Source organism: Heterodontus francisci, chromosome 2 (genome assembly GCF_036365525.1).
Source record: "Heterodontus francisci isolate sHetFra1 chromosome 2, sHetFra1.hap1, whole genome shotgun sequence".
NCBI classification, from domain to species: Eukaryota; Metazoa; Chordata; class Chondrichthyes; order Heterodontiformes; family Heterodontidae; genus Heterodontus; species Heterodontus francisci.
Window position 1 is genome coordinate 159502223 of NC_090372.1, and position 21304 is coordinate 159523526.

General features: G+C 42.1%; 1 protein-coding gene across 2 annotated transcripts in view; it reads left to right on the forward strand.

Moving 5' to 3' along the window:
- itga8 (integrin, alpha 8) overlaps window positions 1-21304 on the forward strand; it is a 239702-nt gene that overhangs the window by 179726 nt on the left and 38672 nt on the right. For both annotated transcript variants that reach the window (XM_068012828.1, XM_068012819.1), the window contains exons 26-27: window positions 1772-1897; window positions 20554-20667. In XM_068012828.1, coding sequence (XP_067868929.1) covers window positions 1772-1897; window positions 20554-20667 — 240 coding nt within the window. The remainder of the gene's footprint in view (window positions 1-1771; window positions 1898-20553; window positions 20668-21304) is intronic.

Below are 21304 nucleotides of genomic sequence, written 5' to 3' on the forward strand. Positions count from 1 at the left end.
AGTAAGAGTAAAGCAGATACATATCCAGAGATTTGTCTTCGGAAATACTGAATAACCATTGGAAATTTTAATGGGATCAGAGAGACTACTACAAGTGGACAAAAGGAGAAATTCTACAACCCAGCATTCCCAGCCAGGAACTGTGTTCGGCAAGTGACACTTCAGAAGGAAGTGTCTTTCACTTTTTGTTTCCTTTGCATACAGTCTTCTTGGCTTGAACTGTAAAGAACATTCCACTTGGAAGCTCTCACTCTTTTCACCACATTAGACTGGCTGGCAGGTTATGTTGGAATATGTCAAGGCTGGGGCTGCTTTCACTCTTGTTGAATTGATGGCTGTGATCTGTTGGTTTACCATAGTGTACAATAGGACATCTTGAGCTTCAGCCATGCCTAAATGGCAATAAAATTTAATCTGCACCCAAAGGGAGCTCAATAAGGACTTAAAGGACCCAGTATGAATGAGGACGTTTGAAAATGACACACATTGTAGAGAAAGGAGCTGGCGACAAGATATTGCTGAAATTAATGTGTTTTTAAATAGTAGGTATAAACTGTTGAGACAGTATTAAACTTCCCCTTTCCATTATCAATTTTAATGCTCAAGTTAGAACCAAGTAAGGGAATGATTGTTGTCCTGAGCGTCATATGAAATTGAAAGTGACCCGAACAGAAAAGTAAATCAATGGGCCAGAATTTGCTGTAGCAGAGGATCTAATGACATCTACTGTTAGTTAGATTTGCCCCTGCACCCTTCCACTCAAAACATTTTTGCCAACAAAATTGCTGAAAGTGAGAGCTGATAATGGTACAATGAGGTAAACTGGGCACCTGGAACCTGAGTGTGTAGGGTCAACAATAGGTTAACTCCTTAACCAATGAGGTTTAAGGATTGAGAATAAACAGTAGAAGGATGGAGAAAGAGAGTGAATTAAAGGGGGTTAGTTCAATGTCAAATCAGATAGAGAGAGAGAAATAGATGAATGGATAAGAGAGAATCAGAAAGGAAAAGTTAAGACAAACTGTTAAATTTGACATTTTTAAATATCCTCAAAAAATTTGAAATGTGAAGGAATGATAGTCCGTACTTATAATGGTAAATTTTCAGTGTTAGAGACATCAATTAGCAGTTATTAACATTTGTCACATTATTAAAAGGATGCTTACACTTGTAATGTCAAGTCTTAACTTTCTGTGGCAAGTTTAATGGGCAACTCATGGGGAAATAGAGCAAGTCCCTAAAAGAAATGGTGAGGCTAAAGCTGAGATGCCATTTTCTCAAAGCTAATGGCAGAGGGGCACAACTTGGACAGCGACATGGATATTCATATTTAACCATACATTTACTGCTTACTGGATCATTTACCCATAAATAATAGTGTGCCATTAGCCTTGCTGTTACTTTGGCAGCAAATTCTGGTCTATTATGAGTATGTGGGGAAGCATTTCTTTTCAGAAGAAACATTTTTTAACAAGTTATAACCTTTTGGTGTTGCTTTTTTGGCAGGTGTAAATGGTTACATAATATAATGCATTAATTTATGAAAGAGAGTGATGGATAGCATCAAGCTGGGCTGTATGTTGCTGTGCATTCATGCTGCTGGACAGGGTTAACTTGTGTGACAGCTTCAATAGACTGATTCAATTTACAGGAACAATATGCTGTTAAATCTAAAGTTAGTGCATATGAAAGAGGTAAAGTTTCATGATTTCATGGTTTCACTGGTCATCAGTCAGGTTATTCTCATGGTGTATAATTTTTCTTGTTGTAGACTGTTGACCTGTCAGCTGTTGGAGAGCGTATCAGCTTGCAGGACCCTTCCACGACCACACACCACATCACCAGACGAGAAGTGAGGTTACCACAACCTCTAAAACATGATCATACAAGAATACTGGTAAGGCTAGGACTATGCTGATTGTGAAAATTATTTTTCTTTATTAATCCTTATAGAAAATACATTATTCCTGGAATTATTGTGCACTCCCAATGATATATGGTTACAATTGCCCACCTGTCTAATAAAGTTGCTTTTATTTTGTTTTGTGTACTATACTGTGTTCAAAAGATTACGGCCAAGATTTCTTTTACGTTTGACAGAATTGTGGCACATCTTCAGTGGAATGCAATTTTTGTCATCTCGAGGTGTACCTTTGTCCCAGCCAATTTCCCTGCCTCTGCATTATTAGCATAGTTATGGTGGGTCCCTCTGAACACTGTCAGGGGTCTGCATGGGGGTTTGCACAGAATATGGCTATGGAGAAGGCTTCAGTGGTCTTGTCTTACTGGTCAGTATGGTGCCAGAATATACACTGAAAAGATTTTCTAAAGTAAGTATGAAAATTGATTGGGCACCCTTACTGGCATTTGATCCTTCTCACCCGATGTTTTCTCTATTCACTGCACCCAGGCGATCCAATATGCCCAGGTGCAGGAACAAGAAATTCAGCCCCTTTGTTTCTTCGATTACATACGAGTTAGGAGCAGCAGTAGGTCACTCGGCCCCTCGAGCTTGCTCTGCCATTCAATAAGATCATGGCTGATCTGATTGTAACCTCAACTCCACATTCCTGCCTACCCCTGATAACCTTCCACCCCCTTGCTCATCAAGAATCTATCTACCTCTGCCTTAAAAATATTCAAAGACTCTGCTTCCACCACCTTTTGAGGAAGAGAATTCCAAAGACGCACGACCCTCTGAGAGAAACAATTTCTCCTCATCTCTGTCTTAAATGGGTGGCCCCTTATTTTTAAATGATTGATGCTTTTTTAAAAATGTAACAATAAATAGCTCTTAAGATATTTTCCTTAAGACAAATAATCTTTGGAACACAGCACAGTACAGTCAGCAAAATGAAATAAACTTTAGTAGACTGCTGATATATGACAAAACATTGTTAAATACATATAATTTTTAACACAAGACTCAATTCACTGATAAACTGTTAAGCTTCATAACTTCTAGGAAGTAATGTTTAACTAATATTTATTCTCCACTTTTCTTTTAAGTCACTGCTGGTGATTTTTTTTTTCGTTCAGTTAAATGTCTGATTTTTGTGCAAACCCACCACCAAGCATCAAAGGTTTTTCAAACCAAACTACTGTGATATCCATGGAAGAAGAGTTTCTGTTTGCACAATATGGAGAGCACATACTTTCCCAGTAGGGCCAGAAAGCTTTGGCATGTGTCAGCAGAGCCAAAACAATAGGGCCTAGAAATTGGTTTGGAACAGCACACCGATGAGCACTGGAGGCAGAGAACAATCACGGTGCCTGAATGCAGAGGCCCCAGGCACACCTGCAGTTGGGCCTCAGACCTCATGTACATGAACCTGGCAAGTTGCAGACACCTGCTGGTTCCCAGGCAGCTCACTAGAGAAGAGGATTTCAATTTCAGGAGTGTACCTCTCAGTTCCACATTCAGGTTTTTTTTTAATACTTACCTTGTTGGTGGTGACCTTCAACAGACCTTTTAAGGACTGCTGGTTATGCTGCATATAGATCACATTTTCCTGAATGCAGTGGCCCAGCGCCAGGCTGGTTCCATTTAGAGCACCAGATTTTGCAAAGGGGGCCTAAAATAGGCATTAAGTGAAGGGCCTAATGCTTGTTTCAGATGTGGGTGCGGGATGTGTATTTTTCTGCCTTTACCAATATGGCAGGTGGCGCAGTTATGACACATAATGAGGACATCATCCTGCCAGCCATATTGGATGTGTAGGCACCCATTTTATGCCTGAAAAACTGGCATAGCATCATTTAATTTCGAGGCCAAGGATTTCTAGTGGCTGAATTTAATGGCAACGGCAGTAACCCTGTCCAGTGGCCGGAAAGCTGGGGGAAACCCCACCGTGGCCATTTTCGGAAGCCCTGACAGAATTCAATATCAATCAGGCAGAGCTTCCGTACATTTAAAGGTGAAAAGCCCACCTCCAAGAACTGCTGCTAATCAGATGGCTGGCAACTCTTGAATCTCAGCTGTGCCATTAGGAGCAGTGGCCACTGCTGGTACTGCAGGAGACCCAGAGCAGCAGCTATGGAGGAAGCCATGGAAATAAGGTCAGTGGGGTCAGGCTCGCTGGGGCCACTCAAGCAGGCACCGTCGAGAGGGGTGAAGGAGTCATTAATGAGGGCGGCGAAGAGGTTCTTTCAGCGGGGGCGGCCCTTGTCACTAGAGACCTGCCCTCCATGGGCTGCAGGATGCCTAATCAGGAGGAGCCCCCTCCCCCAAGCCTGTAAGGAGGTCACCAGTTTTCACTGGACAGTCTCCCCACGTTGCGGACAGTCCTCCCCATCTCCGCGTCCACCGCCCCTCCCCCCCCACCCGCTGCTGGTAAAATACCAGTAACGGCTGGAAGAGGCCCTTAATTGGCCCTTAATTGGCCACATAAGGACCTCAATTGACCTCTGGGTGGAAAGGCCATCCTCGACCGTCCCCAACCCTGGTAAAATTCCAAGCTGGGTACTCCATTCCCTGCCTTCCCTTGCCGTTTTATGCAACTCCTCCCCCCCCGCCTCCGGGCCTGTCTCTCGAGGGCTGGCAAAAGCCAGCCCTAGATGTGCACAAAAGTACTGCTGGGATTTAAATAGCTAAAAGCATGTGGTCTACCAGCATGGTGCAGTGATAAGCTTTCAGCTGCCTATCCTGCTTCTTTAATGGAGCAATCACTCTATCCCCATTAGGCCATTGAGTTGTACTATTATGTGGAGCTGATTGTAAAGAATCCTAACACTCAATGACAAGCCTATCCCTCCAGATTCCATTAGTGAGCCAGCATGGCTGCTCAATTATCAACAGTACTCTAGAGTACTACTGACTCCAGCGTTGTTAGCAAGCCAGCCGAGCTGTCATCCTAAAAAGCACAGCCAATTTCTTCGAATTCTTACCACTATTCCTCTCGGGTTTTAAAATCCACTTACATGTTTTAAGTCAATTAAATGAAGGTTTGCATATTGAAGTTCACATACCTCCTCCCAAAAATGTGAATAACTGCTTGCATATGCCCTTCATGAATGAGAAGTTTCCTTCAGCAAGGACTAAAACAAACCAAATTTACATTAATGACAGAAAGACAAATTAAAGGCTATACAAGTGGAATCCAAAATTTATTCAATGTTCTTTGGTATTTCTTATTGGAACTGCTATATCAGGCAGCTCCTACATACAGAAAATGGACATGTCTGTCCTGTTTGTTGATCGAGCTGGAGTTTGCAGTTAACTAGGTGGCCTTCTGTAATGTTCTCGTTATTGTAGAACTAGGTTAGTTGTTTGAAAGTGGAAGGAAAAGGAGAAAACAGGAAATGGCTTGAAAATTTGGTAAATTATGTGTCCCACCAAGATTTCTGAAAGCGGTTTGAATGCAAATAATGGTGCTGTGCTGCCAAAATGTGCAGTCTCATTTACATATTGAAAAAAAAGCCCCCTCATTAAATTTTAGGCCTTCAGGTGAGGCTCTGTGCTTGGACCTAAAAAATCAGGTACACTAGAGTACATGGACTGCTTTTCTACTTCCTTGTGTGTGTTTTACAGTTGAAGGTACATTTTATTAATTGATTTGGAGAATTGCTTGAGAAGATTGAGCTACTTATGATAGCTACACTGCAAATCTGCCTTTCCTGATGTGACCTTGCCTTATTTTTGTCTGAACTTGCCTTTTTGTAATTTGTTTGTGAGGATAGTAGTCAGGACAGTGTAATCAGCTTGATGGATGTTCAATGAATAATTTATTTCTGGAAATTAGCTTCCTTGATAATCTTTTAAGTGCCAAATGTCTTTTGTATATTTGGAACATACACAAGATATTTGTCATATAATTTCCTGAAAACGATCTTTAAAGTATTAATATTGACTATTATAAATAAATACATAACATAATAGCTCTTTATAAAGCTGCATGCTAAGTATCTGAAGTACAGCAATTACTCTATGCACTTAAAAGGTTAACAACTGTGAGAACAGAGGTTAGTTTTTATTTGTTGTTTCTAGAGGCCTGTGCATGTATTATGATATATATTTGACTCTTAATAGCTTCAGAAATTACCCTTAAAAATGTAAGTTAATCTTATTGTAACCACTGGCAAAATAAGCAGCAATGGCATTCTGCTGTTCGGTTATAATGGTAGTTTATTAGTTAATGGAATTTTAACAATAATCTAATTTTCAGTTTATAAACTTAATCTTTTTTATTCTTCAACTGGATGTGGGCATCCCTGACAAGGACAGCATTTATTGCTCATCACTAATTGCCCTTGAGAAGGTGGTGAGCTGCCTTCTTAAACCGCTGCAGTCCATGTGGGGTAGGTACACCCACAGTGCTGTTAGGAAGAGAGTTCAAGGAATTTGACCCAGTGACAGTGAAAGAACAGTGCTATAGTTCCAAGTCAGGATCATGTATGGCTTGGAGAGCAACTTGCTCTCCAAGGTGGTGGTGTTCCCATGCATCTGCTACCCTTGTCCTTTGAGGTCGCGGATTTGGAAGGAGCTGTGAAGGAGCCTTGCTGAGTTGCTGCAGTGCATCTTGTAGATGGTACACACTGCTGCTACTGTGCGTCAGTGGTAGAGGGAGTGAATATTGAAGATGGTGGATGGGGTGCCAATCAAACGGGTTGCTTTGTATTGGATGGTGTCGAGCTTCTTGAGTGGTGTTGGAGCTGCACCCATCCAGGCAAGTGGAGAGTATTCCATCACACTCCTGACTTGTGCCTTGTAGATGGTGGACAGGCATTAGGGAATTCAGAAGGAGGGTCAATAAAGATATCAAATTATTTTGAATCTCAATATTATATAACAATAAGAATGAACTGCACAACTCCATTAGCGCATGTAGGTTATTTAAAAAGTAAAATGTGTTTGAGAGGAATAAGGTGCCGTCTTTCAGATATGGCGTTAAATCGAAGCCCGTCTGCCCCCTCAGGTGGACGTAAAAGATCCCGAGGCACTATTTTGAAGAGCAGGGGAGTTTTCTGGTGTACTGTCCAATATTTATCCCTCAATCAATATTACAAAAACAGATTATCTGGTCATTATTACATTGCTGTTTGTGGGAGCTTACTGTGCACAAATTGGCTGCTGCATTTCCTGTACTGCAACTGTAACTACACTTCAAAAGGACTTCATTGGCTGTAAAGCACAACGGATTTGGATGTCACAAAATTGTGAAAGGCAGTATTTAAATGCAAGTCTTTCTTTTTTTCTTTTTGGTCACTTAATCTCCGGCACAGCCATCCAACCCCTTCCCAGTGATAGATTAAAAGAAGAGGCCTACAGTGTTGCAAAAAACAGAGTAGCAAGTCTGAGGATTGGGAGTGTTTTAGAAACCAGCAAAGGGCCACTAAAAAGTTGTTAAAAAAGAAAAAATAGGACATGAGAGTAAACCAGCAGTAATATAAAAATAGATTGTAAGAGCTTTTATAGGTATATAAAAAGGAAGAGAGTAGCTAAAGTAAACAATGGTCCCTTAGAAGCAGAGACAAGACAAATTATTGTGAGGAATGAGGAAATGGCAGAGGCATTGAACAAATATTTTGTGTCTGTCTTCACAGTAGAAGACACAAGTTCCTTGCCAGAATTAGACGGTAACCTAGTGGCTAAAAAGAGTGAGGAAATTAAGGAAATTAATATCAGCAGAGAAAAATTGTTGGAGAAACATAAGGGACTAAAATCTGACAAATCCCTGGGACCTGATGGCCTACACCCGAGAGTTCTAAAAGAGATAGTTGCAAAAATAGTGGATGTGCTAGCTATGATATTCCAAAATTTCTTAGATTCAGAACGGTCCCATCAGATTGGAAGTTGGCAAATGTTACACTGCTTTTCAAGAAAGGAGGGAGAGAGAAAACCATGAACTTCAGGCTAGTTAGCCTAACATCAGTCGTTGGGAAAATGCTGGAATCTATTATTAAGGAAGTCTTAACAATGTACTTAGAAAGCACGGTATGATTAGAACAAGTCAACATGGTTTTATTAAAGGGAAATCCTATTTGACAAATTTATGAGAATTTTTGAGGATGGAGTGTGGAGTTTGCAAGTTCTCCCTGTGTCTGCGTGGGTTTTCTCCGGGTGCTCCGGTTTCCTCCCACAAGCCAAAAGACTTGCAGGTTGATAGGTAAATTGGCCATTATAAATTGTCACTAGTATAGGTAGGTGGTAGGGAAATATAGGGACAGGTGGGGATGTTTGGTAGGAATATGGGATTAGTGTAGGATTAGTATAAATGGGTGGTTGATGTTCGGCACAGACTCGGTGGGCCGAAGGGCCTGTTTCAGTGCTGTATCTCTAATCTAATCTAACTAGTAGGGTAGATTAAGGGGAACCAGTAGATGTAGTATACCTGGATTTCCAAAAGGCATTCGATAAGGTGCCACACAAAAGTTTAATAGGCAAGATAAGGGCTCATGGAATTGGGGGTAATATATTAGAATGGATAGAGGATTAGTTAATGAACAGGAAGCAAAGAGTGGGCATAAATGGGGCATTTTCAAATTGGCAGGCAGTGAATAGTGGAGTGCCGCAATGATCAGTGCTGGGGCCTCAGCTATTTGCAACCTATATTAATGACTTAGATGAAGAGACAGAGAGTAATGTATATAAGTTTGCTAATGATACAAAGCTGGGTGGGAAGGTAAGCTGTGGGAAGGATACAGAGATGCTGCAAAGAGATATAGACAAGTTAAGTGAGTGGGCAACAAGATAGCAAATGGAGTATAAGGTAGGGAAGTCTGAAGTTGTTCACTTTGGTTGTAAGAATAGAAAAGCAAAATATTTTTTAAAAGGTGTGAAATTGGTAAGTGTTGATATTCAAAGAGACTTACGTGTGCTTGTACAAGGAACGCAGAAAGTCAGCATGCAGGTTCATCAAGCAATTAGGAAGGCAAATGGCATGTTGGCCTTTATTGCAAGGGGATTGGAGTACAGGAATAGAGAAATCTTGCTACAAGTGTACTGAGTTTTGGTACAACCACATCTGGAATACTGTGTGCAGTTATGGTCTCCACATTTAGGAAAGGATATACTTGCATTGGAGGCAATACAGCGAAGATTCGCTAAATTGCTCCCTGGGATGAGAGTGTTGTCCTGTGATGAGAGACTGAGTAAATTGGGCCTATATTTTCTGGAGTTTAGAAGAATAAGAGGCGATCTCATTGAAACATACAAGATTCTGAAGGGGCTGGATAGGGTAGACACTGAGAGATTGTTTCCACTGGTTGGGGAATCTAAAACACGGGGGCACAGTCTCAGGAGAAGGGGCCAATCATTCAGGACTGAGATGAGGAGAAATTACTTCACTTAAAGGGTTGTGAATCTTTGGAATTCTCTAACCCAGAGGATTGTGGATGCTGCATCATTGAATATATTTAAGGTTGGGATTGACAGATTTTTGGTCTCTCAGGGAATCAAGGGATATGGCGAGCTGGCGGGAAAGTGGAGTTGAATCCTAAGATAGCCATGATCTTATTGAATGGTGGAGTAGGCCCGATGGGCCATATGATCTGTACCTGCTCCTACTTCTTGTGTTCATGTATTCTTGATATCAATGGACAAGTTTATGTCAGGAATCCAATGGGGAAAAAAATCTAAAATCAGAAAGCAAATGTTCTAATTACTAAACAGTCACATACTTCATGGTGCAAAAGCAGTGTTCCTTTAATCCTAAAGAATAGGAGATGCTGCTGAAACAGGTGCATCAAAGTAGGGTGATGTTATTTAGGGCTAAAGGTCACTGTCAAAAAAAGCACATGTGCCTACAGAATAGAGAAGGTCACCAAGTGTGATTACTTCAGCATCTCACACAAGCCTACAAATGAGGAAGAAACCTGCTGGTTTCAGGAGCGAGGGGACGGTAAAGCCTACCTGTACATTTGCACACATCTTTTCTGGGACCCATCAAACCTGAACCAAATCTAGATTGGAAAATGCCCCATCTTCTAAGAGATACTGAAGCATTTGCACACAGTTTTCATTCTGCGTAAATTACATCGCACATTTTTATTAAAGCTGGAGATGTCAGCTGAGGAACAGCCAACAGATGTTGACACATCTGGTCAATGAAGCTCTTCTGGTATTAGTGGGTTTCTCAGTATGGTCAACTGCCATATATAGCCCTGTACCCCTAAAATCCAGTGGTTCTTCTCTTTGAAATAATGTAGGGACTACGAAGGGCAACATGGCTGCTTCCTGTATAATGATCACTGACATGCATGCTAATCTTTCTGTAGTCAGATGCCATTTCAACAGTGATTCATTGTAATACTTTTCCATTCAAAAAGCCGTGGGGTTGCTTTGAATAGCCTTGATATACACACAGCCTCATGTGAGGCTATTGCACTTGAGAAAAAGGTGGTGCCTCTCTTCTACAGGAAAAGTGATGAAATCCCCTTTCAAGCATAGTGTTTGCCACTTGCTTGATATTTGTGTGCACTCCAGAAAGCCTGTTCATAGATGTTTATACCATTCATTTATCGTGCTGGCTCTTTGAAAGAGCAGTCATGTTTAGTTGCATATCCCCACTTTCTGGCCATAACCCTATAAGTTCCTCATCCTCAAGTACCTGTCCAGCTCCCATAGAACCATAGAAAAATTACAACACAGAAGGAGGCCATTCAGCCCATCATGTCCGTGCCAGCTGAAAAAAACTAGCCGCCCAATCTAATTCCACCTTCCCGCACCTGGTCTATACCCTTGCAGGTTGCAGGACGTCAGGTGCATGTCCAGGTATCTTAATAAATTATTTATGGAATCAGCTTCCACCACCTTTTCAGGTAGAACGTTCCGGATCCTAATAACCCTATAAGTGAAAACATTCTCCTCATTTCCCCTTTAGGTCTTTTGCCAATGACTTTAAATCAATGATCTCCAGTTATTGGCCCACTCGCCAAAGAGAATAGTTTTTCTCTGTCTATTCTATCAAAATCTCTCATCATGTTGAAAACCTCTATTAAGCCACCTCTTAACCTTCTCTATTCCAAAGAGAAAGGTCCTAACTTTTCCAACCTCTCCTCATAGCTGAAGTCCCTCAATCCTGGTAGTGTCCTGGAAATCCTCCTGTATACCCTTTCTAAGGCCTTGCATCTTTCCTGAAGTTTGGTGCCAGAATTGTCCACAATATTCCAGCTGAGGCCTAATGAGAGATTTAAGAAGTTCTAACATAATCTCTTTCCTTCTATATTCTATGCTTCTGTTTACAAACACAAGTAAACTATATGCTTTTTTAACCACCTTATCAACTGGCGCTGCCACTGTTAAGGATTTGTGTATATTTTTGTTCAACTATACTTTTCAAAGACAGCTATTTATAGTAAACTGTCTTTCCATATTGGTCCTCCCAAAATGCATCACTTCACACCCCTCTGCACGGAACTCCTTCTGCCATGCTTCTACTCATTTCACCATCCTGTCTATGTCATCTTGAAACCTAGAACAATCCTCCCCACTATCTACTACTTCGACAAGTTTTGCATCACCTGTAGACTTTATGATACTGTTATCTACATCGGAGTCCAGATCATTTATAAAAATTAAAATGAATTTTGGACCTAAAACTGGTCCTTGGGGAACACCACTGCAAACCACCTCCGAGGCTGAAAACTGTCCATCCGCCATCACCCTTTGCTTCCTGTCACTATGCCAATTTCATATCCATACCACCACTCGCCCCGCAATTCCATGGGCTTCCATCTTTTTAAGAAGCCTCCTCTGTGGCACTTTGTCAAATGCCTTCTGAAAGCCCATATATACAACATCTACTGATTAGATTTTTTTAGATTAGATTAGATTAGAGATACAGCACTGAAACAGGCCCTTCGGCCCACCGAGTCTGTGCCGAACATCAACCACCCATTTATACTAATCCTACACTAATCCCATATTCCTACCAAACATCCCCACCTGTCCCTATATTTCCCTACCACCTACCTATACTAGTGACAATTTATAATGGCCAATTTACCTATCAACCTGCAAGTCTTTGGCTTGTGGGAGGAAACCGGAGCACCCGGAGAAAACCCACGCAGACACAGGGAGAACTTGCAAACTCCACACAGGCAGTACCCGGAATCGAACCCGGGTCCCTGGAGCTGTGAGGCTGCGGTGCTAACCACTGCGCCACTGTGCCGCCCCCATGCATTACCATGATCAACTTTCTGTGTTAGCATCCTCACAGAATCCAATCAAGTTAGTCAGATACAATTTGTCTTTAACAAATGAAAGTTTATTTTGTCCCTGATAAAGGTTTCCAATAACTTGCCCACTAACAGTGTTAGGCTGATTGGTCTGTAGTTCCCTGGTTTATGCCTCTCTCCTTTCTTAATAATGGTATAACATTAGTAACCTTGTAGCACTACTCTTGTATCCAATGAGAATTGAAAGATTGTGACCAATGCCTCGGCTATTTCTACCTTTGCTACAATCAGCAACCTAGGATGTATTCCATCTGAACAAAGTTACTTATCAACTTTCAGTAATGCTAATCTTTTTAGTACGTCTTCTCTATCTATTATTATCCTGTCCATAATTCCTCTCCTCTTTTGTGCAACCTTCACATCATCTGCTTCCTTTGTGAAGACAGATGCAAAGTACTCATTTAATGCAATAGCCATGTCCTCTGCCTCTACATGAAGATTTCCCTTTGGGTCATTAATATGCCCAACTTTTTCCCTAGCTAACTGCTTACACTTTGTATTTATAAACTGTTGTAGGGTTCAGTTTAATGTTGCCTACCACTATTTTCTCAATCTCTCTTTAACTCAGTATTAACTTTTTCAATTTCCTCCTGTACTTTCTGTAATCTTCCTGGTTATTAACTGAATCTTCATCAATGACATTTGTTATAAGCCTCCTTTTTCCTGTTTTATTTTAATTTTTATTAGCTTTGTCATCCAGGGTCCATTAGCTTTGGATGCTCTGTCTTTTCCTTTCAAAGGAATGTGCTTAGTTTGTACCTGAACTGTCCCACCTGAATGTCCTCCATTGCTCCGTTATTGTTTATCCTGCAGCTACGTGTTTCAATCTACCCGTGCATGAGCTTTTTTTAAATCACTAAAGTTAGCCCTCCCCAGTTCAGTATTTTCTGTTTTCTTTCCATAATTACTTCAAACTGAATTATGTTGTGGTCACTGTTAGCGAGATGATCTATTATAACACACTCCGCTTGTCCTACTTAATTTCTCAGAAGCAGTTCCAACACTGCTGCCTTCCTTGTTGGACTGGAGATATCTTGATCAAGAAAGTTCTCTTGCAAACATATCAGAAATTTCTCTCCTTCCCTACTCTGGAGTCGATGCAAGACTGCTTGTAAGTGCTTGTCATGTTCTACTTGTGTTCTCCCATCTACAATAATGTCACTGAGACATTCGTGACATTCAAGCCTGGAAGTAGTTCTGCTACTGCCTATGGAAAAATTACAGAGGCTGAGTTTACTCCGAACATTAAGCGTTTGTATCTTCTTAATCCAACGTAGGTACTGAAAGTAATAATGTATTGACTGGATTTGTCTAACTCAAAATGGTGATATCCAGCGGTCAAGTCTAGGATACTAAAGATTGTTGATCCATTCATGTCTTCAGTCATCTCATCTAGTGTTAGCATTGGGTGCCTTTCTCATTTTATCATTTTGTTGACCTGTCTCATGTCCACCCATATTCGTAAGTGGTTTTGGGGACCACAACAATTAGGCTGAGCCATGGTGTTGGTTCTTCTGTCTAATTCTTTCTCAATGTCTTTTCTGGTATGGAATGGAAACCTCCTGTGTTTCTGTGTTTCGGTTGGACTGACTCATCTAGATGGAGCTTGATTTTCTTGTTCTTCACTTTGCCAATGTCTTCGAATAATTGTGGATATTTCTTCAGGATGTCTTCTTTCGTCAGGGAGTTCTACCCTCTGATGGCATTGGCGGTGATCAGTTTCAATTCGCTGGCAGTTTTGAAATTTAGCAGATTTCCCTTGCTTGAGTCGACAACATAGAACTCATAGTCGTTTAGTAGTACAAAACCTGAGAGTTGCTGAAAATAGATACATGTTGTCAAAACTTTTCGTCTTGCACTTATCAGGATAATACACAAGAATAACCAATGTAAGGGAAAACAACAACTTATACTGCATGAGAAGAGAGTGCTGATTGTTTGGCAAGTGAACTCTGATTGGCAGAGGCGCTGCCATGGAGAATGCACCAGTTTACGGTGACTGACAGTTAACTGCCAAGCTTCGTTTGAAATTTAAACAAGGCAGCTTGACTCTGATTGGTCAAGGCATTGCCCTGAGGAATAAACTAGCAAATGGCTGTCATTTATTTTGTTCAGCTGCAATAGGCACAATGTTTGTACATGTTCTTTCTGTCTGCAAAGAACAGGGCCCTGTGTATTAATATATGTAGTTTCCAGTATGCGCAAATGCACCACACTGTGAGCCCTACTGACAATCTTAAATTGATTATCAGCGTAAATTCGTAGCACACTGAGGATTATTTAGCTAATGTTGTCCAATCGTGGAATCACATCTAATGTTGGACACTGTGTGTTGCGTTTTGCAAGCACGAACTGGTTGGGTACAGCCTGTACCTTGCCCGTTGCGAAAGCGGAAGGGACATGTTGTTTGATTCGATCCGCCAGTCTTTGGGATGTACGGTCTATATACCTAGCATCACACTGGCTTTGAAATTCATATATCACATTACTCATTTGTGTGATAGACAGGACCTCTTTTTGGCTTGATAGCAGCATCCTGTTAGTGGTGAACAGGACACATGTTGCTACTGCATAATAGCAATTTATGTATCCCAAAATTTTGAGCAACAGTTAAAGCTAGCTGTTTCATGCTGCTACTATGGATGTAAGCAACAAAAATCTTCTCGTCTGCTGTGAAAATGTAATCTTCCTTCTGGCAATTAACTCTATTACTGTCTCTGCAGGCTTTGATCAGTATACTCTTGTGAAATGTCCCACTTTTCACTTCTTTACTTTCGCAGGACAAGTTTTGTAGTGAGGATATGCACCACTGCAATGATTGCATGTTCAAACGTGAGGTAACTGTAATCTCTGTCTTGGTCTTCCATGATGTGCCTCGGACCTTTCTCTAGGTTTCCTATGTGCCCTTGTATTTGGTGTGTTTCTTAAAACCTTCCTCTTGTGGTGTTCACAGATTCTGTTGACGACCCTGACCAGGCCTCAGGAGATTCTGGTCCTATGTTATTTGCCTCTTTCACTTCTAAGACTTTGACTTGTCTTTCACTGACTTCCAGTGTTCTCCCAATATTGAGTAGCTTTTGCAGGTTAACAATTCGCGCTCTCTAAGAGCTTGCCTTCTTAGTCTTGGTGATTGGCAGATCAAAATGATTTGGGAGATGATTTCTTTGTCATGTCCGTGAAGTTGAAATTCTGGCTCAGACTTCTGAGTCTCGTCACATTGTGGTCAAGGATCTCATACTTATTTTGTTTTGTTTGCATGAAAACATAAAATTTGAGTGAGGATTTGCCCTCGGTTGAAAATATCTTGTTAGAGCATTCTTTACTGCATCATCATCATCGTCGGTTCCAGTATCTCTGAGTGTATCGAAGATATTGTTGACTTTTTGTCCAGCATAGTGTAGGAGTAACGCTGTCTTTCTTCAGGGTGTATTGATATTGAGTGCCACCATTAAACATTTGAATCTTGCTAGCCATTTACTCGAGCATGACCCTGGTTTGCTGTCTGTTTCTATAAAGGCTGGAAAGACTGGCACACCTGGTGATCGTTTTTTTAAATCTGGTATCCTCAATGCAAGTCTTCTGTATTTCCTGGGTTGTTTGTGTGGTTTGCCATCTCATAAAAATGTTTGTTTTTTAATGGTTAGTGTGTTCAGGTTTTCACCCCATCAATAATTAATTTTTGTCTGCATCAGGTTTATTTTCCTTATTTCTGCATACATGTAAAACCTTTTCCCTATTCCAGCTCAGGTTTTCACTCTGTTCCAGCCCAGGTTTTTTCTCTGATCCAGTCCTGTTTTTCTCTCAACAAATGTTTTGTCTGTGTTTGCTTTATGGCCTTGGAGCCTCTGTGCTTATCTTTTCTTAAGTTCCCTTTTTTTCTCCACGTCGCCAGAAATAATAGTGTTGTGCTTTGTTCTTCAGTCTTCTTTAAATGACAACCATAGGCTTTATATATGGATTCAACAAAAACACTATTTATTGTCTTAATTATCTAGATTGCATGATTTCAGATACAGGTCTTTCCTCGCTGGTGTGGGTCTGCCCTCTGTAAAGCCATGTGCTAAGTGAGTCAAAATGGTGTCTCCTCATATATGTCTGATGGTGTCATAAGGTGCATCAGTGGTCTGATCTCTTAAAGATACGGGGCTGGATTTTATGTTGGGTGGACAGGAGCTGGCCACCGACATAAAAGTCGGTGGTGAACACGCATCCGCCCGGCCCGGGGATCCATCCCGCATTTTATGGGAGCCCGGGCTTTAATTATTCCGAGGGAGGACTTCCACCCACTTGAGGGAGGAAGTCCCGCCTCATTGAGCTGCTGACCAATCATCGGGCTGGCAGCTCATAGTCCCAGCAGTGGCCACCGCTCGTGGTGGCGCTGCTGGGACTACAGCCCAACCGATGGACCTGGACAAAACGCAAGTTAGGCCACAGCTGGAGTACTGTGTACAATTCTGGTCGCCACACTATCGGAAGAATGTGATTGCACTGGAGAGGGTGCAGAGGAGATTCACCAGGATGTTGGCTGAGCTGGAGCATTTCAGCTATGAAGAGAGACTGGATAGGCTCGGATTGTTTTTCTTAGAGCAGAGAAGGCTGAGGGGGGACCTGATTGAGGTATACAGAATTATGAGGGGCATAGATAGGGTAGATAGGAAGAAACTTTTTCCTTTATCGGAGGTGTCAATAACCAGGGGGCATAGATTTAAGGTAAGGGGCAGGAGGTTTAGAGGGGATTTGCGGAAAAACATTTTCAGCCAGAGGGTGGTTGGAATCTGGAACACACTGTCTGAAGGGTTGGTAGAGACAGGAACCCTCACAACATTTAAGAAGTATTTAGCTGAGCATTTGAAACGCCATAGCATACAAGGTTACGAGCCAAGTGCTGAAAAATTGGATTAGAATAGATAGGTGCTTGATGGCCAGCACGGACGCCACCCCTTCCCCTCCCCCCCCCCCCCCCAGAACCATGACAGGGTTCCCCTGGTCCTCACTTTCCACCCCACCAGCCTCCACATCCAAAGGATCATCCACTGCCATTTCCGCCACCTCCAGCATGATGCCACTTCCAAACACATCTTCGCCTTCCCTCCCCTGTTAGCATTCCGAAGGGATCATTCCCTCTGCGACACCTTGGTCCACTCCTCCAAGGCCCCCACAACGTCGTTCCCTTCCCACGGCACCTTCCTCTGCAATCGCAGGAGGTGTAATACCTGCCCATTTAACTCCTGTCCTCACTATCCAAGGCCCCAAAAGCGATTTACTTGTACTTCTTTCAGTTGTGTATACTGTATTCGCTGCTCACAATGTGATCTGCTCTACATTGGGGAGACCAAACGCAGACTGGGTGACAGCTTTGTGGAATACCTCCGTTCAGTCCGAAAGCATGACCCTGAGCTTCCGGTTGCTGGCCATTTCAACACTTCCCCCTGCTCTCATGCCCACATCTCAGTCCTGGGATTCCAGTGAACATCAATGCAGGCTTGAGGAACAACATCTCATTTACCGATTAGGCACGTTAGACTGAACATTGAGTTCAATCATTTCAGAGCATGACGGGCCCCCCTTTTTATTTTTCCTTTTAGTTCTTTTTTCTTTTTTATGTGTTTATTTTATCTTAGTTTGGTTCTGCAGTGCCTACCCACTGTTTTTTTCATGTTTGTGCTTGGGGCCAGGCTGTTCAGTTTTCTGTCAATTAACACCCTCTCTGTACTAACGCTTTGTCTTTCACCGCACCATTAACATATCGTTTGCCTTTGCTCCATGACCTTCTGGTCAGTTATTCTCTGTGACCTTGTCCTATCAACACCTCTTTTGTTATCTCTTTCCCCACCCCCCGCTTTACTTGCTTAAAACCTATTTCATTTCTGGCTCTGCCAGTTCTGATGAGGGTCACTGACCTGAAACATTAACTCTGCTTCTCTCTCCACAGATGCTGCCGGACCTGCTGAGTATTTCCAACAATTCTTGTTTTTATTTCAGATTTCCAGCATCTACTGTATTTTGCTTTTATATAGATGGGCCAAAGGGCCTGTTTTTGTGCTGTATAACTCTGTGACTCTATGACTGTATGACATGGAGCTAGGACTACAGGTAAGTTAGGGTTGCTTCGCCGGCATGATCTGTCACGCCCCGGCGAGGCAAGGTGGTCGTGTGGTGGGAAGAGGGGAGCGTCTCGGGTCCTGGGGGTGGTTGGGGAAGCGGGGACAGCCCTCAATCGGGCACCCTGTGCCTGTTTGTCAGGGCCCACCCGCGGGGCACTGAGAGGCCACCAGCTTTCACTGGGCAGCCTTTCAGGTCTCCTGGAAGCCTGTTTGCCACAGGTAAAATCCCCATGGATTGGTAGGCCTGGGGTGGAAGGCCCATTTCTCACTATTCCCGGCCCACATAAAGTGGGGCAGAGGCGGGAGCAGGTCGGGAAGGCCTCCTGGAGCCTCCCACTCAATTTTATGCCACCCCCACCACACCACCTCGCACCCCCCCCCCCCCCCCCCCCCCGCCCCACCAACATCTGTCTCGCTGGGGTGGTGTAAAATTCAGGCCACAGTTTCTTAAAGATGAAGTCACCACAACACTACATTACAATTACTATTCTATTTTTGTTACAAGTCTTTGAAATTTGCTGACAAATTTGCTCATCTATCTCCTTCTCATTGATTGGAGCTCTATTTAAAAGAACTCCCAACAATCTAACAGCTGTTGTTGCAGATATCTCCTGGGGTAAATCGGATGAAAGCTACATGCTTTAGTAAACTTCACTTATGTTTGAAGAGGAGTTTCTAATCCATTTTGGGGTCTGCATGTCATTGTATAGAAGCAGAGATGATATGACAGGTTTCCTCTAACATGTCCAGGTATGGGTGGAAGGGTTTTTTTATTCGTTCGCGGGATGTGGGTGTCGCTGGCTAGGCCAGCATTTATTGCCCATCCCTAATTACCCTTGAGAAGGTGGTGGTGAGCTGCCTTCTTGAACCGCTGCAATCCTTGGGGTGTAGGTACACCAACAGTGCTGTTAGGATGGGAGTTGCAGGATTTTGACCCAGTGGCAGTGAAAGAATGGCGATATATTTCCAAGTTAGAATGCTGTGTGACTTGGAGGGGAACTTGCAGGTGGTGGGTCTATAAATGCAGCTGCCAGGTTAGTGACAGGTGTGGCTAAAATGCTTCAGGTTTCATTATTCCTCGACAAAGGACTACCCTTTGCCTATTTGTTTGGTGGAACTTAAATACCGGCAGCAACCTAGAATAATGAAACAAAGGTTCACAAGGGGAAAAGATGCTAAATTGCATGAAGTAAAATGCTTCAGGAGGAATTTGAAAACACCACTTTTACCTGAAACATAAACCACCATCTCACTTTATGAGGCCTACCTGTATAGGCTAGGTCTAGGATTTTAAATAAGCCCAGTTTTTATGGAAGAAACTCATGGTGTAGACAGAGCCTCGCCTGAAGCCACAACATTTGCCATGAGACTTTTAAACACATGACTTAGACATTGAAATGAAGCCATGCAAGCTGGAAGCTTGTATCAGTTTTTGTCCCAAAATGAACCATTGGGAAATGGGGTAGCCTGCGAGTTGGTCACGTGCCCAATTTTCCAAACCATATCTGTGCCATCTGCAAGTTCTCAGAAAAATTACCTTCCATCTCTAACTTTATCCATGTTTGTATCTAATCGAAAAAAGTGCCTTAAGTTTCAGAAAAATGATTCCTGTTGTCAATGTTTGTCCTTTTGTTTAAAGACAATCACAGGATGCGGTGTGGTGAATACATAGAGATTACCTGAGGCATCAAGCTGAAGCCTGCCACATTGATTTCATTAGAGAACTGGCATGATGCTTGCCACAGTCTGCTGTAACTTAGTGATTTGCAACTGATGTTTGCATTTATTTCACACCTTACCATCTTGAAAATTTTTTCAGTGCGTTGCATAATGAATTACTTTTGAAATACTGTTTCGTAGGCAAATACAGAAAGTCTGTGAACCACTTGAACAATATATCTTAATGAATCAGTCCTGCTAAACAGTTACTGACCTTGTCTTATTAATCAATTAATAGCTGTGGCTGAAAAATGCTGATCTTCAACAGTGTCATTTACATACACGCACGCAGCAGTTCACCACATCAAGCAGCAGAATGACATGATGTAAAATTAGTTGGGGGTGCGGGGATCACCACAAAAATGTTTACAGGCCTTCTTTTTGATAAGATAAATAAAAAACACATTTTGCAAGAATTACATGCAAGGCCCTGTTTTGAGTTTCTTTTTAGATTTATGATTGCCTGCGGGGAAAGAAATTGAAGAACTGTGTGAAGACCAGTTAAATTGCATCACAGTAGAGTTTCTTATCATTGATCCCTTTATTTTTGCAGAATTGCAGCAACATTGATTGTACAAAAATAGTTTGCAATGTTGATCGACTGGGAAGAGGGCAGAGTGCAGTGCTGAAGGTTCGATCTCGAATTTGGGTTCAAACCTTTCTAAAGGTAATACAAGAAGTAGTTAATTATTAATTGTATGTGCAATAATCTATAAAATAAAAACCTAATTTTGGATGAACTTAAATAACAATCACAAAATGATCTGGCTTAAACTGATTAGGGTTTACACATTTTCTTACACCAGCTTATATCAGAATGAACAATGTATTTAGAAAAGTATATTTAGAGTCCTAGAGCACAGCAGGTGACCATTTGGCCCATCGAGTCCATGCCAGCTCTCTGTAGAGCAATCCAATCAGTTCCATCATCCCACTCTATCCCTGTAGCCCTGCAAGTTTATTTCCCACAAGTACCCACCCAATTTCCTTTTGAAATTATTCATAGTCTCCGCTTCCACCACCCTCGTAGGCAGCAAGTTCCAGGTCATTAACACAAACCAGTTAAAAAAAAGTTCTTTCTCACATCCCCCAGTATCTCCTTCTCAAAACCTTTAATCTGTGTCCCATTGTCCTGGTAACTAATGGGAACAGCTTTTCTTCGTGTACCTTATCTAAGCCTGCCAGAATCTTGTACACTTCAATCAAATCTCCTTTGCTCAAAGGGGAACAACCCCAGCTTCTCCAAACTAACCTTGTGACTAAAATCCCTCATCCCTGGAATCATTCTGGTAAATCTCCTCTAC